Genomic DNA, 14397 nt, shown 5'->3' with positions numbered 1-14397 from the left:
TCCTACCCCTTAGGAAAGTGGTTCCCAAACTTTGCTGCACATTGGAATCACCTGGGGATCTTTACAGACTACTAACGCGTGGCTCCACTCCCTAGACCTTGTGATTTAATTGTTATGGGGTGTGACCTGGGCATCAGCATTTTTAGAGCCTTCCCGGAGGATTCTGATGTGTTGCAGAGTTTGGGAGCCACTGGTATAAATGGAAAACACTCTTAAACTTCAGTATCTCGCTGTCTCACTCTTGCCTTTTCCTGTTCACGAACATCAACACTTCTGGATTCACCAAAGGTGGGCTCCACACCCTGCCCCGTGTACTCATATGTCTGAAGAGCATGCCTCTAACTTCTCTGTGATTACACTGCATCAGAATTATTCGTCTGCTTCTCTGTTTCCCTACTGGACTGGAGTTCATAGAATACGCCTACTGTGTCTTATTCATCTCTGTATCTTTGGCTTCTAACACAGGGCATGGCTGGGAGAAGATGCTCCACATAGGCTTGTTGAACTAAAGAGAACTCAGCTCCTTGGTACAATCTACAGAGCAAAGATTTTACAGGAGTAAAAAAGCCATACGTGCAACTCTCTAAGGCTACAATTCTCTCTCTCTCTAGTAAAAAACAGAGAGAGGGAGTCACAGTCTATGATTCACCATGCTGACAAATATGGAAATCTCCACCAAAGCCTTATCTCAGGCCTGCCTCTGGTATTCAGAAGGAAGCACTCATAAAGAACAAGCTGACAGATGACGAAAACAGAGAACCAGCCGCAAGGGAGTGAGACACAAGAAGGATGACATGTAATGTTCCAGGCACAGGGCTTTGTACATAGGAGATACTCAATGGATGGAAACTAATATTACTAGTTCCAGTCCTTGGTCAGAAAGAACCGCATGGTCTACCTTCATGACAGGTGGGATTTATATTTCGGGCTGCCAGATGCCATGCCCCCCCTTTGAAGTTCAGCGCTTGTGGTTATAGATGGGTGAACTCAGTGCAGCCACGAGAGAAACTTCCTTGCCCAAGCTATTACCCTATAGTACCTCTCAGGTGTCATTTGTATATTTGGAAATGCAGAAATATTGTCACCCTGGGAAGTATTCCTGCAGATCCAGATTATGGAAAACCACTCTATCTGATTCCTCATCCACAGGTATTATTATCTAAGTGGTTTCCAGTTCAGAGCCAGTCTGTTACAAGTCACCAGAACATTCTCTATTGAATATCAGAGTCGTTACTGAGAACACTTGTACTTCCCATTCCCATTTGTTTTGATGATCAGTAGCTCACTCTTTCCACAATTAAGCCACATATGTCAGCACGCTATTCAAAATGTGACCTTTGACTCAAATGGACGTCCACTCAAAAAGCTGTGAAAGCCTGATTAGCTTTCTGAGATATTTTACATTTTATTTTTACTATGAATGTCATTCACTGTGCTCTGGGCACACAAACTTGCATTCGGTAACAACTCTTCAGATTTGGGGAGATACCATGCCTCCTTCACTTCACGAGAGTCTACCAAGCAGCCTTGTTTTCTTGGTTATCATTTAATCCAGCTTGATTTCTTCCTCAGACTCCTCAGAAGACATTTCTTCCTCTTTAAAGGAATTTCCAAATCCCCTGTCTCCTCTTAGGAGATTATTTTTGATGCTATCACTGGCTGATGTTTTTACTAGGAGACAATGTCATTTGAATTCCTACTGACCATTTAGTCCTATTAGCTAATTAGTGTAACACACTGGGTGAATCTATTACAGTTAAATAGCAACAAAGAACAATTGGTGTTGGTGATCATTTGTGTAGGCTAGCCTAGTCATTTGCTTGTTGCTTATTAACATGAAAGTCTGACATCTGTTAGGGCAATTTGAAAGAAAAGAATCTAGTTGCATTATTTAACTTATTTCATGAATCTTGACTTTCAATATAGAGCAGGTTTAGTTAACAGCATCCTGTCTTGTCATCAACTCATACCATTCTCATGAAGCCAACGCGATTATCCTTAACCACAGAAAGGCAAACATTCAGATTCACAGATTTTTCTGATTGTTGTTCTTTGTCAAAGATACTAGCTGTTGTTTGGTTAGAAGAAGACCATATATAGGTTTGCTCAGTTGCTGTGATTGGAAATAGTCTATGGTTATAAATATTGGCAGGATATGTGATAACACTTAGTCTAGACAACATGAAGAACATTGGGATTCGCGGGGTGCTAAAAAAATATTTTTTCAGTTATTTTTGTGCAATAAAGATAAATAGCCACTCGATTTGTTGAGTCTCACTCAGCCTTGAAATGGATGAACTTTTTAAAAGGCCTGTGGTAATAATGATTGGCTAACTCAGGGAACACTTTCAACCCTCTTCTCTCTGCTACCTCATGCAGTAGAGGCTGGGAAGCAACATACTGACTTTCCCAGCATCCCTTGCACCTAAGATTGGCTTTATGATCTGGTTCTCACTGATGACATGTAACGTGAAGTCTATGGTGCGGGGCGGTGATTCTGAAGGAGTTTTTACTTTTCCTTGCACTTTGTGTCCCAAATGTAGCTGGGATGCCTAGAGTGGTGGGAATTAATTTGCAACCAGAAGTGACAAGCATGAGGACCAAAAAACAGGGTTTCGGATAGAATTGTTGAGCTGCTGCTTCTCTTTTATGTTTCCCTTCCTCCAGACTTTTAATTATATAAGGTGACTCAATGACTTTATTCCTTAAGTCATGGCTGGTCAGTTTTGTTGTTGTTACTTGCTGCCAGGAGCAGCTTGTTCGGATAGGTCTCCACCAGTTTGAGGAGATGAGTCTACAATTATGTGAAACAGAAACAGAGTCCAAATTTACTTCCTTGAGAGTAATCTAAGCCAGCACTTTCCAGCAGAACTTTGTACGATGATGGAAAAAGAGGCCATATAGAATATGTGGCCACTGAGTACTTAAAATGTGGCTAGTGCAATTGAGGAAGTGAATTTTTAATTTTCTGTAGTTTTCGTGAATTTAAATTGAACCTGAAATAACTACATGGGACTAATGGCTATCATGTCAAACAGTACAGATCTAAAGAATCGCTAGCCTATAAAAAAAATACGCAGATTACTATAGCTCTCCCTCGAAAATTCAGCCTCTAACTTTATGTATGTTATGGTACAAGCCCAAGAATACCTCATTATGGAAAAATGATGACTCAGTGGGGCTTTACATAGTGCCACGTTTGAAGGTTGCTGAACAATATTTAACTTGCGCATTAGCTAACTACACAGAACTGACACTAATTTAAGCATTTTACTGACAACTGTACAACTGACATTTTACTCTCAGTTATCACTGACAACTAACTGTACTGAAGGATGTCTTTCTGGAATAATACTCTCATTCAGACTCCACTCATCCAGCTATTTGTTAAGACTTTTGTATTCCCAATTACAACAGAAAAGAATAATAATGGTGTGCCAGTCTCATTAAGCTGTGAGGGTATGATAACTCTCTGAGATCAACTGTAAATTATAGTTGGGAGAAGGCAGCTGGGTTAGCTGGAAAAGCAGCCGCAAAACATACCAACATGGCTCTAGGACTGGTTAGATACTGAGAGTTGGCAGCTAAAGGTACTCCAGGAAAAGGGCAGGAGCCGTGCATACTGATTATACCAGCCACCAGAACGCTGGAGGGCCGTCAGGCCCTAGAGGATGCTATTCAGTACTGTCTACTACACCCAAATGTGATTTGAAAATACGATTCTCTCATGCCTTGATGTTTTGTGTAAAACTAAATAATCAGCATGCTTACATTTCACAGCTATTTTTTAGAGCCCAAAGAACAACTAATTTTGCAAGTGTCCACGGTGGCCCAGAGCTGTTAAAGTTATCACGTCTTCTATCTCCTGACAAGGACCACCGTCGCAGACAGCTACTCTATTACCAGCTACTTCCTGACTGCTGGAAACAGGTAAGCAAAATCCCTTTGTGTTAGAAACCTGAGTTCCTTCAACGTGGGCTCATGTAAAATTTTAGGACAGAGCTGACAAAGCAAAGGTATCTCTGAGAAAGGACTACCTATAATCAGGGTTCTAACAGAAACGATGAAGAAAATGAGGAGGTGAATTTGGCAAGCCGTATATACTTAATCTGTTTAGTTCTACGTGTAAAACATATCCAATTTAAAAAATATTCAATATGAGAAAGCTACCACTCCACACTTCTAACCAATGGTAGTGCTTCCTGAGACAGTTACAGAAACTGGATCAATTCAACGTTGATTTTTTCCGCAGAGAGAAATTATTTACACTCAGTATCATTTTCGTTTCATATTGACAAGGACTCGCTTATCAGTTGGCATTGCGTTCCTTTGCAAATACCTACGTTTTCTTCATAGGTTCTGCTTTGACCCACTTATTTTATGGTGGCTTCCAATGCCCAAGAAGATAAAGGTTAGCACGCATGAGAAGTTAAGACCCAGTCCTGGTAGAGGTGGGCATAAGACATGACCTTTAGGAACACACCGTGTCTGAAATAAGGTCGCATGTAGAAAACATCTCAGTGAAAGGCATATTGAGACATGAATTTTTACCTATGGTATGGCTCTGAAATGCAGAATCTGCAACTGTATCTTCTTCATCCTCTTGCAAGTGTTCATTTGCCTCTTTTATCTGCAGTAACAAGGAAACACTGTGAGTTCCTATGTGTTATATTAAATCGATTGTGTAATCCTCAGAATATTGGTACATTCTATAACAAACATGTGGGTGTGTATGTGTAAGTGTGTGTGTATATATATATATATATATATATATATATATATATATACACACACACACATATTTTCTTCACTCCATTTTCCCCTACTCTATCACTTGGCTTTATTACAAGTTTTAATTATAAGAGCATATTTTCAGAAATATAACCCCAGCTCTGAAAGCAAGTTATAGGGTACCTGATTCTACATAAGATTTTCGAGATAACAGCTATAGTTCTTTTTAATACTTAATAAAGTCAGTAACACAGAGCTGCTGGGAAAAATTAAAGTCTAAGGAAACATAATTCTTCCAGGGACAGTGACTCCACCACAAGTTATTTTAATGAGAATAAAGAAATACACTTAGATCTGTTGACCTCCTAGAGTATAACTCTCTAAGAAAATGTTATTTTGTTGTTGTTCTTTCCAGAATGAAATGTGAGGTGACTATGATGTGTGCTCAGTGAACTAGAAGGCTGATGCGTTTACCTAGATATTTTTCAGGTCAGAAACATCCGCCTTACATTTCAGCTGGGATATCCGGAGGCTGAATGCTGGAGAACCAAATGGAACTCCAGCAGGAATCTAATACAGTCACAGTAGTTTACAAATGAGAATTCTGAGATCCAGCAAGTTTCCTTAAACATATGTAAATGCCAACACTAAACCCAGGCCCCCTACTTCCCAATCTAGTAGCAGTAGTGATAACAATATCATGAACAATATCAATAACAATAAAAACAGCCAACATTTAACTACTATGCAACAGGAGCTGTTTTAAGCCCCTCACACCTATGCTCTCCTAACCTTGCAATGCTAGGAGCTAAATGCTATCGTTAGCTCCGTTTTGGACATAAGGGGCCTTGAAGAAACGGACAAGACAAGCAATTGTCCAAGCGGTGGAACCAGGATTCAAACACAGCAAATCTGGTTTCAGTGTTGTGTTCATTTGGTGGAACTTTGTTATTCTCAAATTTCCATGGGACTATGCCGGTGTAGACTTGGCCACAAGGTCAGGACAGCTTATGGTCCCTGGCAGAATGACCCTAAGTAGCTCTTTGAAAATACATCCCAGCCGGTCACCTGGGCAGCCAACGATAATAATGAACTGTGCAATGAACGCAGTGGGGGGACATTAGAGGTTGTCAGTGGATTTGCTCGGGGGCTCGAGTGGAATGCCAAGAAACCATTATTTTATACTTACAATATAGAAAGTCATATGCTGGCCAACTGACCTTGAGCTAGACTTAGCATTCTACTTTTTAACCTCTTATTTTTCATGACTAATGGAATCAGACCAATTATTTACATTTCATGACCATGGTTCCAATATCAGAATGTAATTGGTGCCTAATCCGTACATACTGAGAGCCAGGAGATGGAACACTCAGGAGTATGTCAATGACTGTCTGAACCCTGAAAGGAGAGGGTGTTAAGGGCTGCATACCCAGAGGCCACGCGTCATCACCTTCTTTCCCCATCAGCTGTCTGCTGCCAGCACTGCCTTGTTTGTTAGTACCTCCAGCAACATCAACCAGCCCTATTTCTCGTATTTACGGATGGCAGAGAGGAGAAGGTCTGTGCGCATCATCAAGACTAACGAGTTACTTATTCGCCTTCCAAAGTTCACCTAGCTCGGTGACCTCTTTATGACAAAGCTACCAAGAAACCCAAAAGGAAGGAGACCCAAACACCTTAATTTCCATTAAGAATCCAACAGGAACTTTCTATCCTCATTTACAGAAGCATCAAGAAAATCTATATTTTCAGCCCGTTCCAATACCTAAGACAGGATGCTCCATATTCTCCCACGCCTGTTAGGTGAGATAGCATTTCCTTTGGGTTTTTCTAAATCAACCAATCTTAAACTTGAAGGGGTACCATGCTAACCTGCTAGAAAGTGGGTGAATCATCATCTCCATCAGCCTAGGAAATTCCGAACAGAAGAAGCTAATGATTACAATGAGGTTCTCATCTTGGAGATAAAGGAGAAGAGGCTTAGAGAGGGTTAGTGATCTGTTCGAGGTTATAAAAGGATGTCAGTTTTAGAGTGGGCACTCCTGACCCCTATTCATTGCTGTAATTTAAGTTTTCAGTGTGCTATCTTGTCACAGTCATCCCTTCCAGACCTTCCCAAGAACTACTGTACCTTTCTTAGTGTCTGGCAATTAGGTAGGCAGTATTCCAAATACACATAAACCATATTTTTATTTAAGAGTAGCAAAAAAGTTTTCTGTTTGTGTGTGTTAGTGCCCTGCTTCTCTTTCCTACTTGTTCCGCCGCCTTCGATGGGACTTAATCACCACCTCTGTCCAAGTATCATATTTAAGAAGGAAAATAAAAACCATCTTGAGGTCCTACCTGTCAGCTCCTTGTCAGAATTTTTCTAGGGCTTTAAGTGCTTAATAGCAAATGCTAAACGTGGCCTCTTGGGTATTTATCAGAGGAACTGGGCTTGTAGACAGGAGTTTTTTCAGCTCTCCTGGGCTAATGACCCCTGAGCAGCGAATGACACATGAGGGGAAGTTTTGAATTGGAAGGGGATGGATGAAGAATCAACAAAGGAATGGAAAATGGGGGAGTGCCTTAGAATGGCATACTTGTCAGCTCTAATTATCCATACAAATAGATTTCAATGCAAAGTGGTGAGTAATTAAAGAAATCCATTTCCATATGGAAATGAGGGGCATAATTTATGTTGGCAGCAGATTCCCCTTGCTAATTGTATTTCTCATAGGCTGAAATTAAAATTAATTTTCACTCTTGATCACACAGTGGCTGTGTGTTGGCGAAAGGTTGTGGAACTTTCCTGGGGGCAAGGGCCTGCGAGCTCAAGATGAAGAATTTGCCGAAGCGAATTCTTCACGTGGCAAAGCACTTCACAGATGGGAATGGTCACAAAACCAAGAAGTTTGGCTCAGCAAACAACGGTGGTTAGAGACTCAGAATTTCTTCAGCCATCGCTCTACCAGGAACAGATACAAATCAATGTCAGTCATGTCCCATTTGGTAAGAAGCAGCAGGTGACTCGTGAGCAATGATGCGGGTTATTTTTGGTTTCAGTTTGCTGCCAGTACTTTGGGCACCTTCTAATGGTGCACCTCCAACTCTTGCCCATCTTTTGAGCTCTGCAGTTGTAGTCAAGAGCTGTACTAAATACCAGTCTCTAACAGGTAACCATTAAATGCCACTGTACCCATTATATTCTATTAACCTCTCCCATTAGAAAAGGCTGGGAGGAACGTGCTTACAAAGGACACAGGAGGAAAAAGGGAGACAATGTTTCATTGCTGACAAATATATATACATAACTGCAGAATAAAACCCAATATTTGGGGACACCCTTCATTTGGAATTCTGTGTATATTTCTTCTCTGAATCATCCTAACAAGAAATGCATCCCGAGAAAAGAACGTTCTGATGTTAAAGCTCAGTGAAAAGGAAAAGAACTTAATGAACCTCTGTGAGACGAGAGAAGTGATCTTTGGAGGGAAACCTCCTGGAAGGCATTACCTTTAGAAGAGACAGTCATTTAGAAAACCCTGCAGGAGGAAGGCAAAATAGGCATGTTTCTTATTAGCATCCAAATAGGATTTAGAACAGAATTGTTCAATTAAAGATGTTGAAGTTATAAAATTTTGCAGAACTTAATAAGATGATAACAATTTGTGTAATTATTGTACTATTTTATGCTACTTCATCACCACAGCACAATTTTAATGGGATCGTATTTGATATTTTTTTATTAGCATATGTGATTTTTTCAGACTATGTGACACTGGGTGAAGAGGATACTCATAATTTAAATTAAAATGCCCATGTTAAAATGGCCATCTCTTTCCAGCTATATGATCTCGTTAATTTCATTAACGATTTTTATTTTGTCCAGTGACAGCTCAGTAAGGAGCTGGGAGCTGTTCCTTTGAGACTTCTCATTTCAGAAAATTACCTAAATCCACAGGAAGGAAGGACTTACAACATGTAGGAAGGAGTGTGCATTTCTTTCTGACTTATTTTACTTAATACTGATGCAATCTTTTCTGGGGATGCCTTTTTCCCCCTTATAATAATTTTGCAGAATTTAAGTAAAAGTGCAAAGTAACATGGCCCTTGTCTAAATTACACAAAAGTCAGAGCTAAGTGGTCTGTAAATGACAGCGTAAATGGGGACATAAGCCTCTAATTAAGGCTCTGAAAAGAGAAAAATATTTAATTCAGTAAAGCATTAATGAGACTTTTATACATACGGTAGAATGCATCTAGCAATCTTGAAAATGGATATGCAGTCACCAGTGAACTAAGTGGAGGTGTGCTACGTACATGGACTTGATATATGTATGGCAATAAGTTTTCTATTATATTACCACAGATTACAATAATTTAAATGCCTTAGGACCCTCATAGCTACATAGAGCCTTAGTTTGTTAAGGGCAAAGGATGACGGTATATTACGGTATAAGATTTTTGGGGTATTTTTGGCTGCACCTTGCGACACGCGGGATCTTAGTTCCCCAGCGAGGGATCGAACCCGCGCCCCCTGAGGTGGAAGTGCGGAGTCTTAACCACTGGACCTCCAGGGAAGTCCCTGGTATAAGATTTTTGAAGAGTGATTTTATTCAGGAAAAAAACGTGATATGTAATGCATTATGTGCAGCTATTGTTTTCACCCAAAATAACTACTGTGAGAAGAATTCTCTGCGACACACTTTAAAAGAAGCAGAAAGCAAATTTACCTTGAGCCCCAGGAGGGGAAAATTCCCTTCAACTCTTGATTTTAAAAGGTTCATGGGTACTCACATCAATGTGCTATGGTATAAGAGTGTATCTCATTTTGCATCTAATTTCCTTTCTATACAGGCTGATAACATACAATGAATAGGTTTTCACTGCTGTTCTTTTACTAGTCCCCAAGGGGACTATGGCCAATGTCCTTTCTGAAATTAGTAATTTTAGTCCGATCCCCATTGCCGATTATAGAGGTGAAAAAAAATTGCATTTTACCTTTGAAAAAATGACTAGCTGTTCAACTATCTAGGTTCATAATAGTCCTCTATATGGAAAGCTTCCCAGCCTGACTAATTTTCCTCTTGCAGCTAACTAGAAAATTAGCTTATCCCTATGGATGATGTATATTTGGTGGTTAGGGAATCCTTGTACTTCACAGAGAACAATAAGAGTGTTTCTTGCAGATATTCTGGAAGGACCAAAGGAAACATTATTACACTGTAAAAGACTTCAAATGAGAGAAGAAAAGCAAGGCAAATTACTTTAGCATTAGGAAGTAATAAGAAAGTAAAAATGAAATTGTAAAAGCTAAACAGGTTCTTTTTCTTTTTGGTATTTCTGTACAGTGAAGATATACCCCAAGCTGTCAGCACCATATTAGATGGGGCATAGTTAAATTGAGTGCCTCTGATAAGGGGCTCTGCCAGCCTATCAAAGTTTTAGATCAGTTGGATTGAATTTCTGGCATACTGCACATTTCCGCACGTTTATTCTCTCTCTTTCCTTTCAGTGACACTACAGAGGCAGCCTTAGACACACTTGTAATTTGTGATTTTATAATGCAAGGGACATCTATGTTTTCAAGAAGGCATGATACCATGGAAGCCAAGAGCAAGAAGTGGGGAAAAGAAAAAAAAAAAGCTTTTGCAAAGAACATAGTCTGCATATGATTTCAGAGGGTTTGGAAAAGAAAAAAAAAAAAAAGAACTTGAAGCTCTTTAGAGTCAAGGGCTGTTTGAAAAAAAAGAGCATTTAAATGTACATTTGTCTCAAATTAAAGTGAAACTCGAAGGAACCCTAAACATCAATAATAATTAAAAACTAATAATGCCAATCACGATTACTTCTAAAATCTCCTCTACTCTTGAACCACCCCCCAAAAAAATGAGTAATTGCTTCATGTTTCAGGTTTTCCCTAGGAAAATGGTAGCACATAGTATATTTTATAATCCCTTTTATTAGAGCCCAAAAGTATATGGATACAGGAATTCTGAAAAGATACTGTTTTTTGCTCGAGTGCTTTAAAATTTACATAAAGGAACAAGGAATATCACCAGACCAGTGATGCAAGAACAGAAAGAACGTAAGGAGAGGAAGTTCAATTTAAGGTAATTTTAAAACAAAAATATTATTTGAAACTGGCATATCCTTGGGATATATAAAAATGCCTTTTATTCATTTTTTTAAAGGAAATTACCCCCTGAGTTCTGGACCTCATAATTAAAACACTAAATGATAGGGAGTCAAGTTCCAAAAAGGATAACTTTCTTTTTTTTTTTCTCTTACATGTATTTTATTTTTTAACATCTTTATTGGGGTATAATTGCTTTACAATGGTGTGTTAGTTTCTGCTTTATAACAAAGTGAATCAGTTATACATATACATATGTTCCCATATCTCCTCCCTCTTGCGTCTCCCTCCCTCCCACCCTCCCTATCCCACCCCTCTAGGAGGTCACAAAGCACCGAGCTGATCTCCCTGTGCTACGCGGCTGCTTCCCACTAGCTATCTATTTTACATTTGGTAGCGTATATATGTCCATGCCACTCTCTCACTTCATCCCAGCTTACCCTTCTCCCTCCCCGTGTCCTCAAGTCCATTCTCTATGTCTGCGTCTTTATTCCTGTCCTGCCCCTAGGTTCTTCAGAACCTTTTTTTTTTTTAGATTCCATATATATGTGTTAGCATGTGGTATTTGTTTTTCTCTTTCTGACTTCCTTTACTCTGTAGGACAGTCTCTAGGTCCATCCACCTCACTACAAATAACTCAGTTTCGTTTCTTTTTACGGTTGAGTAATACTCCATTGTATGTATGTGCCACATCTTCTTTATCCATTTATCTGTCGATGGACACTTAGGTTGCTTCCATCTTACGTGTATTTTAAATGATGAAAAGTTGTCCATGACAGTTACAGAAAATGGATGGAGTTACCTTTTTTGGAAGTTCCATTTATGTATATCTGTGTGTAAATCTGTGTGTGTACACACACACACTTTTTAACAAGAGTTAAATTAAACTCCCCACGAAAACTCAGATGTGGGAAATGTTTAGTGGGCGTCCTCACTTATGGGAAAGCTCAACAAGATTTGGGAAGAGTCATGGGACATTCATATTAAAATAGGAAATACAGGCTGTCTTCAAATGGCTCCAATCTATATAAATCCAGGATGGAAGTCATGCAATTCTGAGACAGCTAATCAGGATCGTTAGTTTTAAGTTCTTTTCCGTTTTCGCGAAGCTCTTTCAAATGCTTTCTGCTTTCAACTTCTCTTGGGAGACCCAGCTCTCAATCCTTAAGGGTGAGCACGAAGCATGCGTATTTGGAATTTTAACGTGTCCTCTTTATGAGATCCGGATTCTAGTGACTTTGGTTCTAATATTTAAACTCTAAAATTCTATCAGCGTTAATCTCAGTTGAATCAAGCTATACTCATCTGCCCAAACCATCCTTTTTCCTCTCCCCTAAAGTATTACTAAAATAGAAGCCAACGGCTAGTATACTTTTTTAGATGTTTGAGGATAGAAGATCATCTAGTCCAGTAAAAAGAAAAGTATAAACCAAGGAAAGTACTGCCGTCGCCTTCAAAACTGGTACCCAAAGAGGATCAAAGATCAAAGATAATACCAAAAGCCTCAACATCTGCAAATCTCTATTTCTACCCCGCATTCTCCAAAACAATGTAGAAACTGTACTGTTTCACAGGAAAAAGCACCCCCTGATCACTTCCCCGAGACGGTTTCCACATCGGCGATTTTGCACTTCAATTTCCAAAATCCAGCCTGATCCTCTGCAGAGGACAATACTTTTGTGAGCTGAAATAACGTGCAAATTCTGTCGTTACTGTTGGAAATCACTCATTCCCGATTCACGGGCGGTGGTGAACGGGTCTGGATTTCTGATGTAACTAAGAAACTTACAGCAACGGCCAAGCTTCTCACCCCAGCTTGCTGGAAACCCAAACAGCAGTCTGTCTCCATCTTTTAGAAGCTGATGGCATTCCCGGCCCAAGACCCCCGTGCCATTCTGCTGCCCCTGTGCTTTGTGACCATGTCGATGGCCTGGGGTCGGTAGTTTCGGAGCTCATCCCAGAGCTGGAATCTCTCTGTCCAGATTCACGATGGAACCAACAGATCAAGCGATCTTTTGTACAACCCAAGGTCCAGCTGTCTACCTTGTCACGATCGATCGAGGTGTCTGAGGAATTAGGAATTCTTGGTTAGGCAGCACGTCTATTGCAAACAGAAGAGAAAACCCTTCAGGGCAGTGGGTCAAGCCAAGGAGGAAAGGAACTTCACGGGAGTGATGAAGGCGGTTCTTGACTGGACGGAGCTTTTCTCAAAGCGATGGGTGGATTTTGAAGGCCTAAGATGTTTTCTGGTTCATTTGTCCTGAAGCAATTCCTCCTCCTGTTGTACTGGAAATAGCTGGCCGCTCCCAGGGTCCAGGGTCACGACCACCACGGACACGATAGGAGACACGATTTTTGCTATCACGGTGCCTTGTGGGTTGCCGAACGAGGGATAGCTGTCTCCGCCGAGCGTGTTTCCGTGGCCGTCACGATGGGGGTGGCAGCTGCCGCCGCCTCCTGCGGGCGGCCTGGGCCCAGGCGGGTAGCGGCCGTCCTCGAGGTCCCTGTCGCTCAGGAAACCTGGGCAGCCTACAGAAGCCCCGACGTGCAGCCTGCACGGCGGACCACGCTAGCTCCGGGGCTAGCGCCCAGTCCCGGGACAGCCTTGATGTCCCAGCCGGGAGCATGGGGCACAGCTCCAGGCTCTGTCCCCTCTCCCTTGCCCTGCAGCATCCAGGCCTGGTTCCAAGGATAAGTTTCTTAAGTCTTAACACCTTCTGTCTTAGGTAGGATAAGTCGGTGTTTACAACTTTAGGAAAAATGCTTAAATCAAATCATCAAAATAGCCAATGTTCTCCTAAATTGCTCTGCACTTTTATTTTTTACAATCATTTTCGTTCCTTTTTGCATTGCTGGAAACGATGGAGAGCATCATCAGGACAAATTCCCAGCACAAGGGTGTAACTGGAAGATGACACTCGCAGCATCATTTGCCTGCACTGTGATTATACCATCCTTCTGAAAAGAGAACTACAAAGGCAGCGAGAGTGGAGGGAGCGAGGCCCATTCCGATCTAACTGCCGTCACTCCGCTACAGCGTCACCAAGATTTCCCTCTTTTTTCTCTTTGGCTTTAACCTTCCCTTTCCCCCGTACTCTCCTGCCTATATATTTTCATCAGCAAAGGGTAGACAGAACCCAACTAGCCCATCTCAGAACCTGACACTTCATAACCAGGATGGTAGAAGACTTACCAGGGAGCCTTTCGGTATTTCCATATCTGCTTTGCTTTTGATGTTCTTCTTGTGGGTTCCTTGAGTGCCGATAGAGCTGCCGGTGACACAAGAGCCCTGGGAGCTGCCCTTTAACACGCTCCTGCAGGAAACATTATTTGATCCACTTTCGGTCTGTTGAGCTGCTTTCTTATCAACTCTGCAGGTAGAAAGTGATTCCTCTGATCAATTACATTGCTCTTCTGCAATCGCTCTACTTTTCCCAATCCTTTAATGTTTAAAGTAACCTCTGTGTGTCTCTTTGTCTTTAAACCCTTGAGTGATAAGTGTGTCTCACTGGCCTTGGTCAAATCTTCATCTGCTATTCCAGTAG

General features: G+C 41.0%; 1 protein-coding gene across 1 annotated transcript in view; it reads right to left on the bottom strand.

The window, feature by feature from the left end:
• The window catches only part of NCKAP5 (NCK associated protein 5), a 965176-nt gene that overhangs the window by 82503 nt on the left and 868276 nt on the right, over positions 1-14397 (bottom strand). The window contains exons 14-15 of the mRNA XM_060016917.1: positions 14046-14223; positions 4552-4630 (exon numbers count right to left, since the gene is read on the bottom strand). Coding sequence (XP_059872900.1) covers positions 4552-4630; positions 14046-14223 — 257 coding nt within the window. The remainder of the gene's footprint in view (positions 1-4551; positions 4631-14045; positions 14224-14397) is intronic.

Source organism: Delphinus delphis, chromosome 7 (genome assembly GCF_949987515.2).
Source record: "Delphinus delphis chromosome 7, mDelDel1.2, whole genome shotgun sequence".
NCBI lineage: Eukaryota > Metazoa > Chordata > Mammalia > Artiodactyla > Delphinidae > Delphinus > Delphinus delphis.
The sequence above is the reverse complement of the archived record's forward strand: the minus strand, read 5'-3'. Positions and strand labels throughout refer to the sequence as shown.